General features: G+C 36.3%; 1 protein-coding gene across 1 annotated transcript in view; it reads right to left on the bottom strand.

Moving 5' to 3' along the window:
* The window catches only part of TNNC1 (troponin C1, slow skeletal and cardiac type), a 58,877-nt gene that overhangs the window by 18,827 nt on the left and 15,514 nt on the right, over nt 1–24,536 (bottom strand). The window contains exon 2 of the mRNA XM_053721021.1: nt 5,404–5,434. Within this exon, the coding sequence (XP_053576996.1) occupies nt 5,404–5,434 (31 nt within the window). The remainder of the gene's footprint in view (nt 1–5,403; nt 5,435–24,536) is intronic.

Below are 24,536 nucleotides of genomic sequence, written 5' to 3'. Positions count from 1 at the left end.
TGTGCTATTGCACTGTGTAACTGATATTAATGCATTTGAATGTCTCTTTAATAGAAACTAACCTCTATGACACCCTGTTGTTCTTTGTGCTATTGCACTGTGTAACTGATATTAATGCATTTGAATGTCTCTTTAATAGAAACAAACCTCTATGACACCCTGTTGTTCTTTGTGCTATTGCACTGTGTAACTGATATTAATGCATTTGAATGTTCCTTTAATAGAAACAACCCCCTATAAAAACCTGCCATTCTGTGTCTGTGCTATTGCACTTTATAACTGATACCAATGCATTAGAATGTCCCTTTAATAGAAACAAACCATATAACAACCTGTTGTTCTTCGTGTCTGCTATTGCACTGTATAACTGATATCAATGCATTAGAATATCCCTTTAATAGAAACAAACCCCTATTACAACTTGTTGTTCTGTGTCTGTGCCATTGCACTGTATAACTGATATGAATGCATTTGAATGTCCCTTTAATAGAAACAAACCTATAAGACACCCTGTTCTGTGCCTGCTATTGCACTGTATAACTGATGCTAAAGAGACAGTATACACCAATTTTCATATAACTGCATGTAATAGACACTACTATAAAGAATAAGATGCATAGATACTGATATAAAACTCCAGTATAAAACTGTTTAAAAACTTACTTAGAAGTTACCAGTTTAGCACTGTTGAAAAAGTTACTGGAACACCCACTGTTAGTGGTTCTACAGCAAAAAAAGAAGACACCCCCCCCCCCTCCTCCTTCCTCTGGATATGAAAAGACTCTTTACACAAACAGGAGCAAGCTGGAGTAGGTATACATCAGTATACTTCTAAAATTTGTGGGCTTGGTTAGGAGTCTGAAAACCAGTGCAATGTTATTTAAAAATAAGCAAAACTATACATTTTTTAAAAAAAAAACTGTATAGGCTATATAAATGGATCATCTACAAAACATTTATGCAAAGAAAAATCTAGTGTATGATTTCCCTTTAATGCATTTGAATGTCCCTTTAATAGAAACAACCCTCTATGACACCCTGTTGTTCTTTGTGCTATTGCACTGTGTAACTGATATTAATGCATTAGAATGTCCCTTTAATAGAAACAAACCTCTATGACACCCTGTTGTTCTTTGTGCTATTGCACTGTGTAACTGATATTAATGCATTTGAATGTCCCTTTAATAGAAACAAACCTCTATGACACCCTGTTGTTCTTTGTGCTATTGCACTGTGTAACTGATATTAATGCATTTGAATGTCCCTTTAATAGAAACTAACCTCTATGACACCCTGTTGTTCTTTGTGCTATTGCACTGTGTAACTGATATTAATGCATTTGAATGTCTCTTTAATAGAAACAAACCTCTATGACACCCTGTTGTTCTTTGTGCTATTGCACTGTGTAACTGATATTAATGCATTTGAATGTCTCTTTAATAGAAACTAACCTCTATGACACCCTGTTGTTCTTTGTGCTATTGCACTGTGTAACTGATATTAATGCATTTGAATGTCTCTTTAATAGAAACAAACCTCTATGACACCCTGTTGTTCTTTGTGCTATTGCACTGTGTAACTGATATTAATGCATTTGAATGTCTCTTTAATAGAAACAAACCTCTATGACACCCTGTTGTTCTTTGTGCTATTGCACTGTGTAACTGATATTAATGCATTTGAATGTCTCTTTAATAGAAACAAACCTCTATGACACCCTGTTGTTCTTTGTGCTATTGCACTGTGTAACTGATATTAATGCATTTGAATGTCTCTTTAATAGAAACTAACCTCTATGACACCCTGTTGTTCTTTGTGCTATTGCACTGTGTAACTGATATTAATGCATTTGAATGTCTCTTTAATAGAAACAAACCTCTATGACACCCTGTTGTTCTTTGTGCTATTGCACTGTGTAACTGATATTAATGCATTTGAATGTCTCTTTAATAGAAACAAACCTCTATGACACCCTGTTGTTCTTTGTGCTATTGCACTGTGTAACTGATATCAATGCATTAGAATATCCCTTTAATAGAAACAAACCCCTATTACAACTTGTTGTTCTGTGTCTGTGCCATTGCACTGTATAACTGATATGAATGCATTTGAATGTCCCTTTAATAGAAACAAACCTATAAGACACCCTGTTCTGTGCCTGCTATTGCACTGTATAACTGATGCTAAAGAGACAGTATACACCAATTTTCATATAACTGCATGTAATAGACACTACTATAAAGAATAAGATGCATAGATACTGATATAAAACTCCAGTATAAAACTGTTTAAAAACTTACTTAGAAGTTACCAGTTTAGCACTGTTGAAAAAGTTACTGGAACACCCACTGTTAGTGGTTCTACAGCAAAAAAAGAAGACACCCCCCCCTCCTCCTTCCTCTGGATATGAAAAGACTCTTTACACAAACAGGAGCAAGCTGGAGTAGGTATACATCAGTATACTTCTAAAATTTGTGGGCTTGGTTAGGAGTCTGAAAACCAGTGCAATGTTATTTAAAAATAAGCAAAACTATACATTTTTTTTAAAAAAAACTGTATAGGCTATATAAATGGATCATCTACAAAACATTTATGCAAAGAAAAATCTAGTGTATGATTTCCCTTTAATGCATTTGAATGTCCCTTTAATAGAAACAACCCTCTATGACACCCTGTTGTTCTTTGTGCTATTGCACTGTGTAACTGATATTAATGCATTAGAATGTCCCTTTAATAGAAACAAACCTCTATGACACCCTGTTGTTCTTTGTGCTATTGCACTGTGTAACTGATATTAATGCATTTGAATGTCCCTTTAATAGAAACAAACCTCTATGACACCCTGTTGTTCTTTGTGCTATTGCACTGTGTAACTGATATTAATGCATTTGAATGTCCCTTTAATAGAAACTAACCTCTATGACACCCTGTTGTTCTTTGTGCTATTGCACTGTGTAACTGATATTAATGCATTTGAATGTCTCTTTAATAGAAACAAACCTCTATGACACCCTGTTGTTCTTTGTGCTATTGCACTGTGTAACTGATATTAATGCATTTGAATGTCTCTTTAATAGAAACAAACCTCTATGACACCCTGTTGTTCTTTGTGCTATTGCACTGTGTAACTGATATTAATGCATTTGAATGTCTCTTTAATAGAAACAAACCTCTATGACACCCTGTTGTTCTTTGTGCTATTGCACTGTGTAACTGATATTAATGCATTTGAATGTTCCTTTAATAGAAACAACCCCCTATAAAAACCTGCCATTCTGTGTCTGTGCTATTGCACTTTATAACTGATACCAATGCATTAGAATGTCCCTTTAATAGAAACAAACCATATAACAACCTGTTGTTCTTCGTGTCTGCTATTGCACTGTATAACTGATATCAATGCATTAGAATATCCCTTTAATAGAAACAAACCCCTATTACAACTTGTTGTTCTGTGTCTGTGCCATTGCACTGTATAACTGATATGAATGCATTTGAATGTCCCTTTAATAGAAACAAACCTATAAGACACCCTGTTCTGTGCCTGCTATTGCACTGTATAACTGATGCTAAAGAGACAGTATACACCAATTTTCATATAACTGCATGTAATAGACACTACTATAAAGAATAAGATGCATAGATACTGATATAAAACTCCAGTATAAAACTGTTTAAAAACTTACTTAGAAGTTACCAGTTTAGCACTGTTGAAAAAGTTACTGGAACACCCACTGTTAGTGGTTCTACAGCAAAAAAAGAAGACACCCCCCCCCCTCCTCCTTCCTCTGGATATGAAAAGACTCTTTACACAAACAGGAGCAAGCTGGAGTAGGTATACATCAGTATACTTCTAAAATTTGTGGGCTTGGTTAGGAGTCTGAAAACCAGTGCAATGTTATTTAAAAATAAGCAAAACTATACATTTTTTTAAAAAAAAACTGTATAGGCTATATAAATGGATCATCTACAAAACATTTATGCAAAGAAAAATCTAGTGTATGATTTCCCTTTAATGCATTTGAATGTCCCTTTAATAGAAACAACCCTCTATGACACCCTGTTGTTCTTTGTGCTATTGCACTGTGTAACTGATATTAATGCATTAGAATGTCCCTTTAATAGAAACAAACCTCTATGACACCCTGTTGTTCTTTGTGCTATTGCACTGTGTAACTGATATTAATGCATTTGAATGTCCCTTTAATAGAAACAAACCTCTATGACACCCTGTTGTTCTTTGTGCTATTGCACTGTGTAACTGATATTAATGCATTTGAATGTCCCTTTAATAGAAACTAACCTCTATGACACCCTGTTGTTCTTTGTGCTATTGCACTGTGTAACTGATATTAATGCATTTGAATGTCTCTTTAATAGAAACAAACCTCTATGACACCCTGTTGTTCTTTGTGCTATTGCACTGTGTAACTGATATTAATGCATTTGAATGTCTCTTTAATAGAAACTAACCTCTATGACACCCTGTTGTTCTTTGTGCTATTGCACTGTGTAACTGATATTAATGCATTTGAATGTCTCTTTAATAGAAACAAACCTCTATGACACCCTGTTGTTCTTTGTGCTATTGCACTGTGTAACTGATATTAATGCATTTGAATGTCCCTTTAATAGAAACAAACCTCTATGACACCCTGTTGTTCTTTGTGCTATTGCACTGTGTAACTGATATTAATGCATTTGAATGTCTCTTTAATAGAAACAAACCTCTATGACACCCTGTTGTTCTTTGTGCTATTGCACTGTGTAACTGATATTAATGCATTTGAATGTCTCTTTAATAGAAACTAACCTCTATGACACCCTGTTGTTCTTTGTGCTATTGCACTGTGTAACTGATATTAATGCATTTGAATGTCTCTTTAATAGAAACTAACCTCTATGACACCCTGTTGTTCTTTGTGCTATTGCACTGTGTAACTGATATTAATGCATTTGAATGTCTCTTTAATAGAAACAAACCTCTATGACACCCTGTTGTTCTTTGTGCTATTGCACTGTGTAACTGATATTAATGCATTTGAATGTCTCTTTAATAGAAACAAACCTCTATGACACCCTGTTGTTCTTTGTGCTATTGCACTGTGTAACTGATATTAATGCATTTGAATGTCTCTTTAATAGAAACAAACCTCTATGACACCCTGTTGTTCTTTGTGCTATTGCACTGTGTAACTGATATTAATGCATTTGAATGTCTCTTTAATAGAAACAAACCTCTATGACACCCTGTTGTTCTTTGTGCTATTGCACTGTGTAACTGATATTAATGCATTTGAATGTCTCTTTAATAGAAACAAACCTCTATGACACCCTGTTGTTCTTTGTGCTATTGCACTGTGTAACTGATATTAATGCATTATCATTTACAGCAACACTTACCATTTTTCTGTTCTTCTGTAAGTTGCTCAACCTGAAAAAGATAAAGCAGATATGATATGCACCTGCTATTTACTAAGCAGCCTCACCACATGTATTACATCAGGTTGCACAGATATATCAATAGAGCAAAAGCTGTGTTTTTTTAAAGGTATCCTGTCTAATTGTCAATATAGAAAGGATTGACTTTAAGGGGCATTAAACGCTTTAACATTGTAATTTAAAATACTTAAAGGGTTAAGGGACAGTAAAGTGAAAAACATTAAAGATTCAGATAGAGGCATTTTAGACAACTGTTTAATTTACTTCTATTGTCTAATTTTCTTTTGGTATCCTTTGTTGAAAAGCAGCAATGGACTTCCTGGAACTAGTGGGCGATTGGTGGATGCACATACATTCTTCTTGTCATTGGGTCACCAGGTGAATTCAGCTAGCTCCCAGTACTGCATTGCTGCTACTTCAACAAAGGATACCAAGAGAAAGAAGCAAGTTTGCTCATAGAAGTAAAATTGTATACTCTATCCAAATCATGAAAGAAAAATATTGGATTTTATGTTCCTTTAAGTATGTGTAGTAAAAAAAAAGTTACTCTTTTACTCTAACTAAACTAAAAATGGTGGTTTTAATTCCCCTGAGTTTTTGTAAAGCCACCATGTTTTATCTTAGTTGTACTAGAAAAAAGCCTGTTCTTATTGCCCTGATGAGGCCAGTTAGCCCTATATAAATGAGCAGGTATTCCACATCTGCAATAATAGGAGCCTTAGTGTGGCATCTCCCAGGGCCTGCATTAAAGGAGAAGGCCCTTAAAGGGACACTGAACCCCCATTTTTTTCTTCCATGATTCAGATAGAACACAACATTTTAAGCAACTTTCTAATTTACTACTATTATCAATTTTTCTTCGTTCTCTTGCTATCTTTATTTTAAAAGCAGGAATGTAAATCTTAGCAGCCAGCCCATTTTAGGTTCAGCACCATGGATAGCGCTTGCTTATTGGAGGCTTACATTTACCCACCAATAAGCAAGCATAACCCGGGTTCTCAACAAAAAATGGGCCGGCTCCTATGCATCATATTCCTGCTTTTTAAATAAAGATAGCAAGAGAACGAAGAAAAAATGATAATAGGAGTAAATTGGAAAGTTTCTTAAAATTGCATGCTCTCTATCTGAATCATCAAAAAAAAATGGGTTTAGTGTCCTTTTAAGTGCCTCGCTAAATCTCCTATTAGCGTAGACTGGGCTCTTAAGGGGTCATTAAACACTAAATAAATGCTAGATAGAATGATGAATTCAAAGAAAAGATTAGTTTGAGAATAACATGTAAATGTATGTTTAAAGTTCCATTAGTTGTTTAAATATTGACAAAATAAGTGTAAAAGTTTTAGTGTCTATAAAAAAAATGGGAGCTGCCATGTTGTAACTTAGGTTAACTTCTCTTCTGTGGCCAATTAGAGACGGTTATAAATAGGTCACTAGAGTGTGCAGCCAATGGCTGTTTGGAATAGAACTGTGTTCTGCACTTCTATCTCTAACAGGAACTGAAAAGCTCACAATTTCAAAATGGAATTACAGGCAAAGAGGACAAAATAAATAATACAAGTATATTGCATAGTTTTTTTTATATATACGATTTATCATTTTATGTTACCATCTCAAAGTGTTTAATGTTCCTTTAAGAAGAGGAGCGGGATAGCACGGCTCTCCAGCTCACTAAAGGTAAGTATAAGCTACAGGTGAACTGTAGGTATTTATAGTTTTTAAACATTTACGTTTGTTTTAATGAAAACAAATGTAAATGTTTAAAGGGATACTAAACACAATTTTTTTCTTTCATGATTCAGATAGAGCATGCAATTTTAAGCAACTTTCTAATTTACTCCTATTATTATTTTTCCCTTGTTCTCTTGCTATCTTTATTTGAAAAAGCAGACATTTAAGGTTACATTTAACCACCAACAGTGGATTAAAACTTAACACTTTATTACATTTGACAAACACAACAATAATCTAAACAAATCTAATAAAAAACAACATAGTGTTGGAAATCAAATCAAGCATAAATGGCAGGTATATTGCCATTAGGTATTAATATCATACATATTTATTGGACATGGTCACCCAGGCATCACATATGTTAATCGGGATATTTGAATCACATTATATCCAGATAATAAGATTTACTTGTAAATAATCACCATTTATGCTCTAATCCAATTACAAACTAATTTTAATGTTGTGCCTCATTATAATGATCACTCATATAAAGTGGTGTCAGTAATACATCCATATTAATACTTAAAGGGGCAGTAAACTTACAGACACATAGTGCAGAATTATATAACATTAGCTTACCAGCAGATTTATACATTAAAGTATTGCAGATACATTTTATGTAAAAGCTCTCTTTTCCAGAACGCCGCTCCTTGCTCTACTGATTGGGTCTGGTTTTTCCACAGCGCATCGCGGCAACACTGTCTAGTCACTGTGTGCCCGGTCACGCCATTAAAATGAATGTATACACACAGAGAGAAGTGCACTCACAGGAACGAACAACCAGCTCAATACCATTGTTAGCCTGTTCTATGGCGATTTACCACCTGGGTGCAACTTCTTTTAGCCGAGTAATGCTTTTCACAGAGTAGAACTCGCTCCTGCTACTAGACCAGAGCGGGAGCGTGCTACATTCATTTTAATGGTGCGACAGGGCACACTGTGACTAGACAGTGTTGCTGCGATGTGCTGTGTAAAAACCAGACCCGCTCAGTAGAGCAAGGAGTGGCGTTCTGGAAAAGGGAGCTTTTACATCAAATGTATCTACAATACTTTATTGTATAAAGCTGCCGGTAAGATAATGTTATATAATTCTGCACTATGTGCAGAATTATAAAACATTAGTTTGTAAGTTTACTGCCCCTTTAAATGTATATGTGGATCTAGTAATATCAGATCCTGATATATGGAGTTAGATAGTAAACAACTGTAATGTAGACGCTGCATCCCTATGAAGTCTACAGATTGGAGGTAAATAGTGCATACCATATTCACTATTATAGCGTGGTACCTCATAGCATAATCATTATTAGATAGGGCATCTATACATTTCCATATGATACCCAGTGATATCCATAATACTAGTAGACATGATCTTTATTTTGGGTGGTAAGAGACTCAACTTATAATAAATGGTCATATACATATTTTGTGGGTCTCTCTGTGGTTCACCATGTCCTATATGCTCATTATTGTATTGAATAAATCTCTTTATTTACCTTTTTATTACCAAAAAGGGTATTTAGACAGCAGCACTTAATCTAGTGTCTAATCATTATCAAACCCATCTACTGGTAATAGGAGGTATATACTCCATTCACCAGTATATAATATTACTATCATTAATGTTATGTGCATTTGTCACTAATGCTTATTTCCTATCAGTATCCACCATGTCCTATATACGCACATTGTATTGAGTAAATCTCTTTATTTACCTTTATGATACCAAAAAGTATATTTAGACAGCAGAACTTAATCTAGTATGCAATCATTATCAAACCCATCTACTAGTGATAGGATATACATACTCCATCAGTATATAAGATTATTATCATTAATGATGTATGCATTTTTCACTAATGCTTGTTATCTGTCAGACAGTCAACCCAAAAAATGTTTTTACTTATACAGATAAAGCTTAATAGGATAAATAGTTCAAACTGTAGCCCAATTTCGCTAAATATATAGTTTTCAAGTAAAATTACTTGCTACATGTCCCTCGGCCGTTTTGAAATGGCCGCCAGCCCCCTCCTCTCCCCATCTTCCTCTTCTACCAGTGATTGCAGTAACTTTTTGACCCTCTGAGTTCCCATTTTTGGCGCATGCGCAATGTGCCGATTTTAGTGCAGGGGGCCTTTTGAAGTAGGAACTAAAAATAACCACTCAGTATCCTAGCGGTTCCTATATGCGGCGGACCAGTGGTGTTATTCAGACAGTGTGTGTGCGCATTTCTTCTGGTGATATTGAGACTTGCTGCCTAAAATGAACTAAGCTCACAAGACTTTCCAAATTTGTTTTTTGTTACTCTGATACTGACTCAGTAAAAGAAAAAAAAAAGTGGGAAGATCAGTAACATTTTATAACTGGGAAGATGAAAGAGTATATCAATATCTATTTGCAACTGAAAAAGCTTTTCTCTGTAACAAAAATTATATCACCCCCTCCTCCTGCTTAGCATAGAACAATTTATATTGATTTATCAATACAATAAAAATTAATTATTTCTCTAGCAATATGTCATTATTTCCCTCTATCAACTTGGAACAGGATCCAGAAATAATGACTGAGAAATAATTATTTTTATTGTACTGAGTAGTGAACACCAAGGCAAATAGGAACTGGCTCTTCCCAGAAATATACGGGAGTCACCGTGATATTACTATCACTGGGCTCCTATAGGAGGCGCATAAATATAGAGTGGATACTAATACATAAAATGTAGACAAAATGAAATATATAATAAAAAATATAAAACATAAAAAGTATACAAATCAATAGTGTATGTAACCCAATCTGGAAAGTCCAGCGAGTCTCTTCAAATGTCCATCAAAACTTGAACAGGCTGCTCTCTGTCTTCACCCAACTGGATGATGTATTCTATGATGCAAAACAAAAACAAAAACAGAGGCGCCACATGTGTGGATCAATAAAACCAGAAATCCAGTAAAGGAGTAGAATAAGGGTACTCACAAACGGAGCGGCACTCTCTTGTGCCAGTAGAGGCGGGCTGGTTTTCAACAGCAAACCAGCTGGCTGTATGTCTCCCAGATTGTTATACCATTTGGTATTTTTATTGTGTATAATAAAATACTGATTTTATACTTTTACATAAGTCTGGTGTTGGTGTTACTATCCTCATAGCAGTAACCTAAGGGCACTGTAGCTCTTCCTCCTCCTTCCACTGCAGTTTTTGGCCGGTGTTTGACATCCAGGAGACAAGCATACTCTATCTATCTGGGAGACATACAGCCAGCTGGTTTGCTGTTGAAAACCAGCCCGCCTCTACTGGCACAAGAGAGTGCCGCTCCGTTTGTGAGTACCCTTATTCTACTCCTTTACTGGATTTCTGGTTTTATTGATCCACACATGTGGCGCCTCTGTTTTTGTTTCTCTTCCCAGAAATACCTGCAGGAATAGAGACATTAGTAAATACCAGAAATAACACTGTCCCGCTGCGCAATAATGCGCCATGATCCATGACAGTCTAACATGTAAACATTGACATTACCCAGCATATACTGTCTGTATCAATAAGCTGTATCATACTGCTGATAAAAAGCACACTGAGTTACAGCCACTGCGTCAGCCCATCTTGCACTATAAGAAGTCTGTTGGTATTTATGTTTCTGGTGTTATTCACAGTGTGTGCGCATTTCTACTGGTGACATTGAGACTCGCTGCCTAAAATGAACTCAGCTCACAAGCCTCTCCAAATGCTCTGCGTATTCACTCTGCTCTGATTCTGGTTTCAGCACTGTTTACAAACTGCTTCTCCAATGAATACTGTCAGTATCAGAGTAACAAAAAAACAAATTTGGAGAGGCTTGTGAGCTTAGTTCATTTTAGGCAGCAAGTCTTAATGTCACCAGTAGAAATGTGCACACACTGCCTGAATAACACCACTGGTCCACCGCATATAGGAACCACTAGGATACTGAGCGGTTATTTTTAGTTCCTACTTCAATAGGCCCCCTGCACTAAAATCGGCACATTGCGCATTCGCCAAAAACGGCAACGCGGAGGATCGTAAAAGTTACTGCGATCACTGGCAGAAGAGGAAGGGAGGAAGATGGGGAGAGAGGGGGCTGGCGGCCATTTCAAAATGGCCGAGGGACATGTAGTAAATAATTTTACTTGAAAACTATATATTTAGCAAAATTGGGCTACAGTTTGAACTACTTATCCTAGTAAACTTTATCTGTATAAATAAAAACATTTTTTGAGTTGACTGTCCCTTTAACAGTTGCATTCTGATTTTATTGTGTACAGTGTAGAATCAGCATACTAGATCACAAGAAGCACTTGAATGACAGTGTTTCATTCAGTCCCATAGGTGACATTGATTGTAATTCATGTATGCACCTACATTCTTTCTGTAATACCAGTTTAGTGATGTTACCTTTTCTGCCATAATGTTTGACTTGTTCAATTGCAAAGAAGTTGATATATTTACGGTCATGATGTATGGTATTCATATGTTGCGCAAATGGTACTGATCTGCCCCACTTAATGTCACCCAGATGTTCTAATACTCTGGTATCATTTAACCACCAATCAGCAAGCGTTACCCAGGTGCTGAACCAAAAATGGGCAGGCTCTTTACCTTAAATTTTGGCTTTTTCAAATACAGATAGCAAGAGACCAAAGAACAATTGTTAATAGGAGTAAATTAGAAAGTTGCTTAAAATTGCATGCTCTATCTGAATAATCAAAGACAAAATTTGGGTTTAGTATCCCTTTAACGAATATTCTGTTTAAAATTAAATGAATATTGAATAGTGCAGCCAACGAATATTCAGGGAAACAAATTTCCCCAAATATTTGTTAATAAAAAATTTGTATGAAACAAATTTTTGGCGGCTGCACAAGTTTAGTATAAAGTAGATTATTTTGGAGTTGTTATCTCATAAAGCCGATTAGGGACAGATATGTAAAAGAGTTAGCCTTGAGATATCAGGGTGCTTTTCAAGTTCTGAGAATAAGAAATTGAGACCTAAATTACATGAAAAGCGGGCAAAATAAATAATGGAAATATACTGCAGAGTTGTTTCATTATTAATAACTAAACATTTTATATAAAAAGCTCAAGTATTTACTGTACTTTTAAACAACTAATATAATTAAAAAAATGTCATTGACATACTAGGCTTATGTTTATTAGGCACTGTTTACAGCTTTTTCACAGAGTGACATGTAATTATCAGCAGTGCTTGCTGAGAGTCCATGAAGTCACTGTGATTATATAGTCGCCTGAATATGTTTATCCTTCTGTTTTGCAGATACACGTTGCAGACATATGTCCGACTCCCACAGGGTTGCCATGTGTCCAGCATTTAAAGGGACATAAAATAGTATGAACTAACATAAGTTTCTAAATATATAATGCAGCCAAAGCTTGCCTGCAAAACGGTTTCTGTTTTAAACCCCATTAACCACTTAAATTCAGGCATAGTTTTGTTTGCAGCTAGTTCCCCCCTGGGCATTTCCAAATATAAAATATACTATACAGGCCATAGCTTCAGCAAAATGCACTTGTACGGTAGGGGCAGAGTCACATGACACCTGACTGAAGCAGTGCACAGTATAATGCTGAAGCTTTCACAAAGCATGTGAGATCATCCACATGGAAACGAGCAAGCCTCTTGGCAACAAACAAAAGCAGCACCTTCCCTGTGAAAGTTATAAGATTTTAAACATGGAATAATATTTTAAACATATTAATCTGCTATATAATACTCTTGAGCAGAGCATGCATAAGGCATTAATATTAACTTTATATGAATTTACTTTTTTTTATATGAATTTACTTTTCTGATCAGAGTGTCATCTTATATATATGCATATATCTATTGCTGCTTTTGTATTGCAATTTGTCATACATGTTTCCATAAACTTTTTACAAAAAAACAGACTATCCTTTTTTCAGTAGGTACTAGATAGCACTTTTGTTACATGACACCACAAGTTATGGAGTAGGACACTGATAAGGTGGCTGGAGCAGGCTACACTTGGCAACACTAAAATGTAAGTAATGTTTTCATATTTTTGGAAATTTTGTTAAAATACTTACAAGCTTTTTTTTTACACTTATTTTCACACACTGTTTTACCTAAGTTGACCCTTTCTATAATATGCACATAACTCAAAATGTTTTATGGCGCTTAAACAGGACAGTCCTGTATTTTAGCAGATTGTTCAGTAATATATACACAAAAATACTGGACACTTATTAACCCCTTAATGTCGTTAGGAAGTTCCATGTTGTCCTAACAGCGTTGGGCTTTAACGCCATTAGGACGGCATGGAAAATCCTCCTTATATGGCGTCCTGCAGCCTTCTCTGACGAAAGCAGAAATCAGACTGGGGGAGTGCCTAGCAGTGTAGGCAGCTCCCCATGATCCTATTCTGGTCTTGAAATCACCTGATCGCATTGGCGATCGCGTGATTTCCTTTTACAAGCAAATGTTTACATGCTTCATTCCGATGTTAAACATTTGCTCACAGCACTAAGGGGTTATTGTCCATTTTTTTTTAAAGTCCCTGTGTGTTTGTTTAATGTAAAATAGTCTCTTATGCTTCTTTGTATAACAAATATAGCCAGGAAAGAAGTGGCAATGTGCAGGTTGGATAAAAATCAATTATTTATTTTTATTTTTTTAAATATTTTTTAAAAAGCATATTTTTGTAATTTAACTTGTATTTTTTTTTTTTTATTTAAATCAAATTTGTTTGATTTGAAGTTATGGTAAATCCGAGCACTTAAAAACTGCTGAGATTTACCATCACTAAAAATAAACAGGACTTTCAGTGATCAGTTTGTAAAAAAGGGTGCTTAACTCATACTTTCTGTGCTGAGGTCTCCTCAATAAACCCATGGCACAGCACTCTTTTCTCAATGAGGGGACGTTTCCACCTCTAAACCAATAGCCTTGCTAGCATACAGAACAGTGTCATATGACTAGCACGGCTATTGGTTTAGAGGTAGAAATTTTCCCTCATTGAGAAAAGGGTGCTGTGTTGTGGGTGGCCGGAGCCGCTGACTTTAGTGAGGAGGTAGCAGCACAGAAAGGGTAAGTTTAGTACCCTATTTTACACTGAAAGTCCTGTTTATATTTAGTGATAGTAAATCCTATAGTTTTTTAAACAGTCAAATTTACCATCACTTTAAATAGGATTTTATTACAAGAACAGAGACTCCTATTTTGCATAACCTTTCACTTTTCACTTACTACTCAGGCAGCATTTAAAAGTAAAACATTTGAATATTAAAGTGAATGTAAATTTTGATGCTAAAGTGCCCGGTTTTTAAAAATTTGATTAAAAACAGGGGCACTTTAATTCATCAAAATTTACATTTCACTCGTTGTGAAAAAATACTTACCTTTCAATCTTCACAGCAGCTCCAGCTTCCCCTGGTCGTCACAAGCCATTTCTGACGTCAGAAATGATGGATCGGTCAACCTCCAATCCCGGCTTCCCCCCTGGGGGAATCAGTGTCTGATTCAACGCCATGATTAGAGGAAGCCGGATTCCTCCTTTTAGACCCAGGAAGAGGCTTTGCGACGGATGGAGGAAGCTGGAGCGGCTGTCAAGTTTAAAAGGTAAGTATTTTTTCACAACACGAGTGAAATGTAAATTTTGATGAATTAAAATGCCCCTGTTTTTAATCAAATTTTTAAAAACCGGGCACTTTATCATCAAAATTTACATTCACTTTAACAGAAAAAATATGGTAATAATAAATACATAACAGAGACCAATGAGAATAGTCCTTTGGTAGTCAGAGACAGTATAGACCAATCAGATGCATCATAGTAACCATAAAGTGTCCAGAAAGTAGCAAAACCTCCTCTTTTCTCTTTGCTGCTCAGGAGTTAAGTTCAAATTATTAATTGCATAAAAAAAATAGTTTTTTGCCTGTTATAAAGTATTTGTTGTCATTGTTGTATTGTTTTTCGTTTCTAATTAGTTTATTTTAGATGTATTATCTGTTTTGTTTTTATTCTCTTATTATTCTTCTTTTATTATTTTGTTTTTTTATTTATTTTGTCCGGTTTTTGTTTTGTGAGCTTTGTGCTTCTTTCATTTTATCCTCTTACCTTGGTCTAGTTTCTCCTTGTTTGTAATTGTGCCGTTATTGTTTCCTGCACTTATCTGTTGGAGCGTCTGAGCTCCGTTTCAATGCGCCCGACATTTTTTTTTTTCATATCCGACTGACCACGCCTCCATTTTGACACAATCACTACGGAGTTGTTTTTTCCTGCCCTCCCACTCGATACTACGTCACTGTGGCTGACAGACGAGTATCGTTGCTGACTTACATTGTAACACTTTGGATATTTAAGCTTAATTAAGTTACTTATACAAACCCAAACGATCTTCACCACCCTAGGTCTTCGCAATTGAGACCTTCCAAGAGAGTATCTAAATTTATAGATTTTTATATCAGGAAACCTTTGTCAAAAAAGACAAAAAATACACTTAAAGCTGAGTGTCCCAGACCTGAGTTACCTCACAATATCCATCTAACACCTGAAATAGACAATAATTTATTAAAATTTATTGGAAATAGAAATGCCAATCTTAGAAAAGGTCCTGACAGATTTTTTAAGTCTTGTCAAGATAAACTTTTAGACGCTTAAGGACCTGTTTTTGAATTGTCTGAAGATACTATTTTAGAAAATTATTTGCTTGACCCTTTTACTATAAGGGAGTGGTTACAAAGAACCATTTATTTACTTGGAGATGCAAACACTTCTATAGCTTCTCAGCGCAGAAGATTAATTTTACGTTGTATTGACCCTTAGATTGCTGATTTTGCCTCCACGGAAATGGGTTCTGAGGACGATGGTCTTTGATTTGGAGATCCTGGTCTTAAATAATTGAGTCAATATGTTAATACGTTTAATTCTCTGAACAAGATTAAAAATACTACTCGTAAGATTTTTTATCAAAATCAGCCACAAAGAGTTTTTCGAAGGCTGGAAAAGGCAGAGACCGCTTTTCAAGACGCTATTGAACAATCCCAAGGTCTCATTTCAACAACTTTGCCTTACCCACAACTATTTCTTTCCATCATGAGCCAGACAGAAATTTTCTAGAAGTTTTAGATCCAGGCCTAACAGAAGACCCTTCCAAGGTAAGTTTAATCACCTCTCCTTCCATTCCTTTTTTCCAGCAAAAAATAGGGGGCAGATTAGCTTTTTTCCTTCCAGAATGGCAAAAAAATTCTGCAGATCCATGGGTTTTACAAACTGTATCAGGCCTTCATTTAGATTTCATAAAAACCTCATTTCAAATTTCATTGCCCAATCCAATAAAATTTTGTCAAAAAGACCAATTACTACTAGACAAAGAAATTTCAGAATTAATTTAAAAAAAATGCGGTAGAACCTGACCACAATTCAGAAGGTTCTTTCACAAGCAACATGTTTCTAGTCCAAAAGAAAGAGGGTACTTATCACCCTGTTATAAATTTAAGAGAACTAAATTATTTTCTAATTTACAATCACTTCAAGATGGAGGGAATTCATCTTCTCAGAGATTGTCTTTACAACAATGACTGGCTTGTAAGACTAGATTTGAAAGATGCTTATCTCACGATTCCAATTCATTTAAATTTCAGGAATTACCTCAGATTTTTCTGGAACGACACTTTATGGCAGTCTCTGTTCTTGTAATAAAATCTTCAAGTTCTTCAAGCAAGTTTTACTCGTATTTGAATTGGAAAAATGTGCCTATCTTCAATCAATTCTTTGGTTCATCTTATATCCTGACGTTTCTTTGGATTGTTCTTTTTGGACTGTTCCTGTTTTTCGTTTTTGGAAATGTGCTTTATTTTCTTTGTTTTAATGAGGAAAGAGGATATTTTGCTACTTTCTGGATACTTTATGGTTACTATGATGCATCTGATTGGTCTATCCTGTCTCTAACTACCAAAGGACTTTTCTCATTGGTGTCTGTTATGTATTCATTATTATCATATTTTTTCTGTTAATATTCAAATGTTTTACTTTTAAATGCTGCCTGAGTAGTAAAGTGAAAGGTTATGCAAAATACTTGTCTCTGTCTTTAATAAAATCTAGTTAATTCCGTCATGAAAATAGGATAATCGGAATTTTTTAAGATAAAATGCTTTTTCAAAGAAAAATATATCTAAAAATAATTTCTATCTTTATAGTACATTATAATCCAAAGGTTATTCATCCTGAAATAAGGATTCATTTTTAATTATGTAGCATGAGGCTGTGTATTCATGGCTGTAATGTTTATTTTTTGGTAAATTAATTCCATTAATCTATTAATGTTATCCAAGAGATACCTGTTAGATTATTTCTGTCAATTTTTTCTATCTAGAAGATATCACATATTCTTGGTTTTGTAGTTCTCAAAACTGTGAATTGGTGTCAACAGAAATAACATGCCCCTTGTTCACAGGAAAAAAATAATAAAATAAACATACAGATTTGAGAAACAGACCTTAAAGGGACATTTTTCTTTCACTTTTCAAATAGAGCATACAGTTTCAGTTTTACTTCATTTATCAAATTTGATTCACTTTCTTAGTATCGTTTGTTGAAGGAGAGTGATGCTTTACTGGGAGCTAGGTGAACACATTGGATGAGCCAATGTCAAGCAGCTAGCTCATAGTAGTGCATTGCTCCTGAGCCTACCTACCTATGCTTTTCAACAATGGATACCAAGACAACAAAGCAAATTAGATAAGAGGAATCAATTGGAAAGTTGTTTAACATTGCATGTTCTATCTGAATCATTAAAGTTTAATTTTGACTTTACTGTCTCTTTAATGCCATTGCTCCCCTGTAAATCAATGTACACAGAATCAACTCTTACTTAGTTTCAAGAAGCTCACTGAATAGAAGATTGTTTGGAAGGGAATACATCTGCACAAGGACCTAAGTGTGAGGAGGGATAAGCAAACATTAAAACTGAAATATAATGTTATTGTTTAAGTTTAATAAAGCTATTTAAATTGTTATTATTAAGGTAATCATTATGTTTCTCCTTCTAATAAAGTGCAGCTGAAAAGTAAATCAAATATGAACCAATTAAACTGGAGATAGTTCACCTCCCAATAATTCCATTCATTTCAGTGATCTGTCTATGTATTTCTAATGGTATATAACTAAACTAGTATTTTTGTGATATAACTAGAAAAATAATCTGAAAAGTTAATATAAACCATGATATAAATTGATTTAAATCAAGTCTTACTACTAGTGATTTAAATTGTGATTGAAATCAGGATTTCAATCAATTTGATTTAAATCAAATCCACCCTGCTTGCAGACAAATATATTTATGTGCAATGTAGGAGCTGACAAACAGATAAAATGACTTTATAGCTACAAAAAAAAAATATACACGATAAAGGAGAACAATTATGTGACTTCACCAACCAGCCTTGTCACCTAAGGGCTGTCTAGTATTTCTGTAGAGGACAACTGACAAACCCTGGTCCTGAAGTGATTCTGAAGATGTCACTTCTCTCTCCAGAATGGCCTGAACATAAGGCATGGGGTGTGCTAGGAGTCTGACAGTGTGCTTGTGTGTTAAACAGCTGGGAAAGTGACAAAGCCACTATGGCTAAAAGGAATATGTCAGTACCCTGCATACAGAATACCAGAAAAGAACACTATGCAAATATGTAAAAAGTAACTAAAGAATAGGGACAGTCTACTCAAGATTTTTTTTGCTTAAAAGATAGATAATCCCATGATACCCATTCCCCAGTTTTGTATAACCAACACAGCTACATTAATATACTTTTTACATCTGTGATTTTCTTGTATCTAAGCCTCTGCAGACTGCCCCCTTATTTCAGTTCTTTTGACAGACTTGCATTTTACCCAATCAGTGCTGACTAATAAATAACTCCACGGGAGTGAGCACAGTTATCTATATGGCACACATGAACTAGCGCTGTCTAGTTGTGAAAAACTTTTTAAAATCCACTCAGATAAGAGGCAGCCTTCAAGGGCATAGAAATTATACCTAGGTTTAGCTTTCAACAAAGAATACCAAGTGAACAAAGCAAATTGATGATAAAAATAAATGGAAAAGTTGTTTAAAATGTCATGCCCTATCTGAATCATGAAATTTTAATTTTGACTAGACTGTCCCTTTAAAGCACTGTTGTAGTTTAATGATGCTACTTTCAATGCTGATATTTTTTGTTGACTTTAGAATGTAAAAAATTGGTCCCCTTAAAGGGACAGTAAACACTTTGAGATTTTAATAAAAAGGTTAAGTTGTATGTAGAAAAACAACTTTAGAAAATAATTTCATTATTTATTTTACACTCTTTTCATGTAATTTAGCTCTAAATATTAAACTTGCACTTATTCCCTCCTTTTTTAAAACTAAAGTCTGATTTCCATGAGAGCATACTGAGGTATGCTCATGGTGGAATAGGGAAAGATACGAAGAAGGGTTAGCCTTGATAAGCCTGCCGTGTGCGGTTTCAGTTCTGAGAATTAGAACAACCACAATTTTGAGTTCTGTGTCCCTATAATTTATGTGTTGTAGCTATATTGTCACCATACATCTCTGGGTCTGTCATTATTTATTTGAAGTCTGGTATAATTGTGTGGATGAGTGGGTTTTCATACACCCTTCTATGGAAAGGAAAACATAAAACATATTACCCTTAAAGAAATGTAATACTAAAATGTTGAATCACTTGAAAGTGATGCAGTACATCTGTAAAAACCTGACTACAAAATTTCACATGAAAATTTCTGTCTAGAAAACACAATTTATGCTTACCTGATAAATGTATTTCTCTTGTGGTGTATCCAGTCCACGGATCATCTATTACTTGTGGGATATTCTCCTTCCCAACAAGAAGCTGCAAGAGGATCACCCACAGCAGAGCTGTCTATATAGCTCCTCCCCTAACTGCCCACCCCCAGTCATTCGACCGAAGACAAGCAAGAGAAAGGAGAAACTATAGGGTGCAGTGGTGACTGTAGTTTAAAAATAAAAAACACCTGCCTTAAAATGACAGGGCGGGCCGTGGACTGGATACACCACAAGACAAATAAATTTATCAGGTAAGCATAAATTGTGTTTTCTCTTGTAAGGTGTATCCAGTCCACGGATCATCCATTACTTGTGGGATACCAATACCAAAGCTATAGGACACAGATGAAGGGAGGGACAAGGCAGGCGCTTAAACGGAAGGCACCACTGCCTGTAAGACCTTTCTCCCAAAAATAGCCTCCGAAGAAGCAAAAGTATCAAATTTATAGAATTTAGAAAAAGTATGAAACGAAGAACAAGTCGCCGGCTTACAAATCTGTTCAACAGAAGCCTCATTCTTAAAAGCCCATGTGGAAGCTACCGCTCTAGTAGAATGAGCTGTAATTCTTTCAGGAGGCTGCTGGCCAGCAGTCTCATAAGCTAAGCGTATTATACTCCTTAGCCAAAAAGAAAGAGAAGTTGCCGAAGCCTTTTGGCCTCTCCTCTGTCCAGAATAGACAACAAACAATGCAGATGTTTGACGAAAATCTTCAGTAGCTTGTAAATAAAACTTTAAAGCATGAACCACGTCAAGATTGTGTAAAAGACGTTCCTTCTTAGAAGAAGGATTAGGACACAGTGACGGTACAACAATCTCCTGATTGATATTTTTATTAGATACCACCTTAGGTAGAAACCCAGGTTTGGTACGTAACACTACCTTATCTGCATGGAAAATGAGATAAGGGGAATCACATTGTAAAGCAGATAACTCCGAAACTCTGCGAACCGAGGAGATAGCTACTAAAAACAGAACTTTCCAAGATAAGAGCTTAATATCTATGGAATGCAAAGGTTCAAACGAAACCCCTTGAAGATCCTTAAGAACTAAATTTAAACTCCATGGTGGAGCAACAGGTTTAAACACAGGCTTGATTCTAACCAGAGCCTGACAAAATGCCTGAACATCTGGAACCTCAGCCAGACGTTTGTGCAACAGAATAGACAGAGCAGAAATCTGTCCCTTTAAGGAACTAGCTGACAAACCCTTCTCCAATCCTTCTTGGAGAAAGGATAATATCTTAGGAATCCTGACCTTACTCCATGAGTAACCCTTGGATTCACACCAATGAAGATATTTACACCATATCTTATGATAGATTTTCCTGGTGACAGGCTTTAGTGCCTGTATTAAGGTATCAATGACCGACTCGGAGAAACCACGCTTTGATAAAATCAAGCGTTCAATCTCCAAGCAGTCAGGCGCAGAGAAATTAGATTTGGATGGTTGAAAGGACCCTGAAGTAGAAGGTCCTGTCTCAGCGGCAGAGTCCATGGTGGAAAGGATGACATGTTCACCAGATCTGCATACCAAGTCCTGCGTGGCCACGCAGGTGCTATCAAAATCACTGATGCTCTCTCCTGCTTGATCTTGGCAATCAGACGAGGGAGCAGAGGAAACGGTGGAAACACATAAGCTAGGTTGAAGGACCAAGGCGCTGCTAGAGCATCTATCAGTGCTGCCTTGGGATCCCTGGACCTGGATCCGTAACAAGGAAGCTTGGCGTTCTGACGAGACGCCATGAAATCCAGTTCTGGTTTGCCCTAAAGTTGAATCAACTGTGCAAATACCTCCGGATGGAGCTCCCACTCCCCCGGATGAAAAGTCTGTCGACTTAGAAAATCTGCCTCCCAGTTCTCTACTCCTGGGATATGGATAGCTGATAGATGGCAAGAGTGAAACTCTGCCCATAGAATTATCTTTGAAACCTCCAACATTGCTAGGGAACTCCTTGTTCCCCCTTGATGGTTGATGTAAGCTACAGTCGTGATGTTGTCCGACTGAAATCTGATGAACCTGACCGCAGCAAGCTGAGGCCAAGTCTGAATATCGCTCTTAGTTCCAGAATGTTTATCGGAAGGAGGGCCTCCTCCGGAGTCCATGATCCCTGAGCCTTCAGGGAGTTCCAGACTGCACCCCAACCCAGAAGGCTGGCATCTGTTGTTACTATTGTCCAATCTGGCCTGTGGAAGGTCATACCCTTGGACAGATGGACCCGAGATAGCCACCAGAGAAGAGCATCCCTGGTCTCTTGATTCAGATTTAGTAGAGGGGACAAATCTGTGTAATCCCCATTCCACTGACTGAGCATGCAGAGTTGCAGCGGTCTGAGATGTAGACGGGCAAACGGTACTATGTCCATTGCCGCTACCATTAAGCCGATTACTTCCATACACTGAGCCACCGAAGGGCGAGAAGTAGAATAAAGAACACGGCAGGAATTTAGAAGTTTTGACAACCTGGCCTCTGTCAGGTAAATCTTCATTTTTACAGAATCTATCAGAGTTCCCAGGAAGGAAACTCTTGTAAGAGGGCATAAAGAACTCTTTTCTTCGTTCACTTTCCGCCCATGAGACTTCAGGAATGCCAGAACAATGTCCTAATGGGACTTGGCAATTAATGTCCTAATGGGACTTGGCAATTTGAAAATTTGACGCCTGTATCAGAATGTCGTCTAGGTAAGGGGCTACTGCTATACCCCGCGGCCTTAGGACCGCCAAGAGTGACCCCAGAACCTTTGTAAAAATTCTTGGTGCCGTGGCTAACCCAAAGGGAAGAGCCACAAACTGGTAATGCCTGTCTAGGAAGGCGAACCTGAGAAACCGATGATGATCTCTGTGTATCGGAATGTGAAGATAAGCATCCTTTAAATCCACGGTAGTTATATACTGACCCTCCTGGATCATAGGAAGGATGGTTCAAATAGTCTCCATCTTGAAGGATGGAACTCTGAGAAATTTGTTTAGGATCTTGAGATCTAAGATTGGTCTGAAGGTTCCCTCTTTCTTGGGAACCACAAACAGATTTGAATAGAACTAAACAACTAGGGATACTAATTGTACAAAGAGATACGTTTAGGATTATTAGAAAAGAATGCCACAAAGAAAATTATTTCTTTAACTCCAAATGTTCATATGAGTATGAAAATTACTCTATTTGATTAAAATGTTCCATTACATTCATACTTTAATAATTTATTGTTACAACTAGGAACAAACATTCACACAGAAGTAGCCTGAAAGGGTTAAAAACACTTAAACCCAGTTAAATTCGATTGATATAGTAAGCAATGCTCTATGTATTCAACCTGATGCCCACAGAATTATAATGAAAGATAAACTAAGCCCTTACAATCCGAGGGCTATTTTACTTTTAACTAGTTATATTTTCTAAGGTGTCCAGCAGGAGAAGCTAGTTCTCTCCTGTCTGTCGCTCTTTTAACTGCTTACCTAGTGAATAATATAATCCGTATATACCTGTATACTTGTTGAATCCTGGTGCCTACCATTTACCTTAGAAAATATAACTAGTTAAAAGTAAAATAGCCCTCGGATTGTAAGGGCTTAGTTTATCTTTCATTATAATTCTGTGGGCATCAGGTTGAATACATAGAGCATTGCTTACTATATCAATCGAATTTAACTGGGTTTAAGTGTTTTTAACCCTTTCAGGCTACTTCTGTGTGAATGTTTGTTCCTAGTTGTAACAATAAAGTATTAAAGTATGAATGTAATGGAACATTTTAATCAAATAGAGTAATTTTCATACTCATATGAACATTTGGAGTTAAAGAAATAATTTTCTTTGTGGCATTCTTTTCTAATAATCCTAAACGTATCTCTTTGTACAATTAGTATCCCTAGTTGTTTAGTTCTACCCTCTAAGAATCCACATTAGATGTGCACCACAACTATTATAAGTGACTACTAAGTATTGGTATATTATATACCTTTTTTGATTTACATAATAGGTACCACATCTAATTATTGACTAACTCCTACTATCCCCTACCACATTTTTCAAAGATTTGAATAGAAGCCTTGCCCCTGTTCCTCCTTTGGAACTGGGTGGATCACTCCCATAACTAGGAGGTCTTGAACACAATGTAAGAATGCCTCTCTCTTTATCTGGTTTGCAGATAATTGTGAGAGATGAAATCTTCCTTTTGGGGAAGAAGCTTTGAATTCCAGAAGGTATCCCTGAGACACAATTTCCAACGCCCAGGGATCCTGGACATCTCTTGCCTGGGCGAAGAGAGAAAGTCTGCCCCCTACTAGATCCGTTACCGGATCGGGGGCTGATCCTTCATGCTGTCTTAGAGGCAGCAGCAGGCTTCTTGGCCTGCTTTCCTTTGTTCCAAGCCTGGTTAAGTCTCCAGACCGGCTTGGACTGGTCAAAATTTCCCTCTTGATTTGTATTAGAGGAAGTTGAAGCTGCACCACTCTTGAAATTTCGAAAGGCAAGAAAATTAGGCTGTTTGGTCCTTAATTTGCTGGACTTATCCTGAGGAAGGGCGTGACCTTTTCCTCCAGTAATA

This window comes from Bombina bombina, chromosome 7, assembly GCF_027579735.1.
Source record: "Bombina bombina isolate aBomBom1 chromosome 7, aBomBom1.pri, whole genome shotgun sequence".
NCBI classification, from domain to species: Eukaryota; Metazoa; Chordata; class Amphibia; order Anura; family Bombinatoridae; genus Bombina; species Bombina bombina.
Note: the sequence above shows the minus strand (reverse complement) of the source record. Positions and strands in the feature narration are given on the sequence as shown.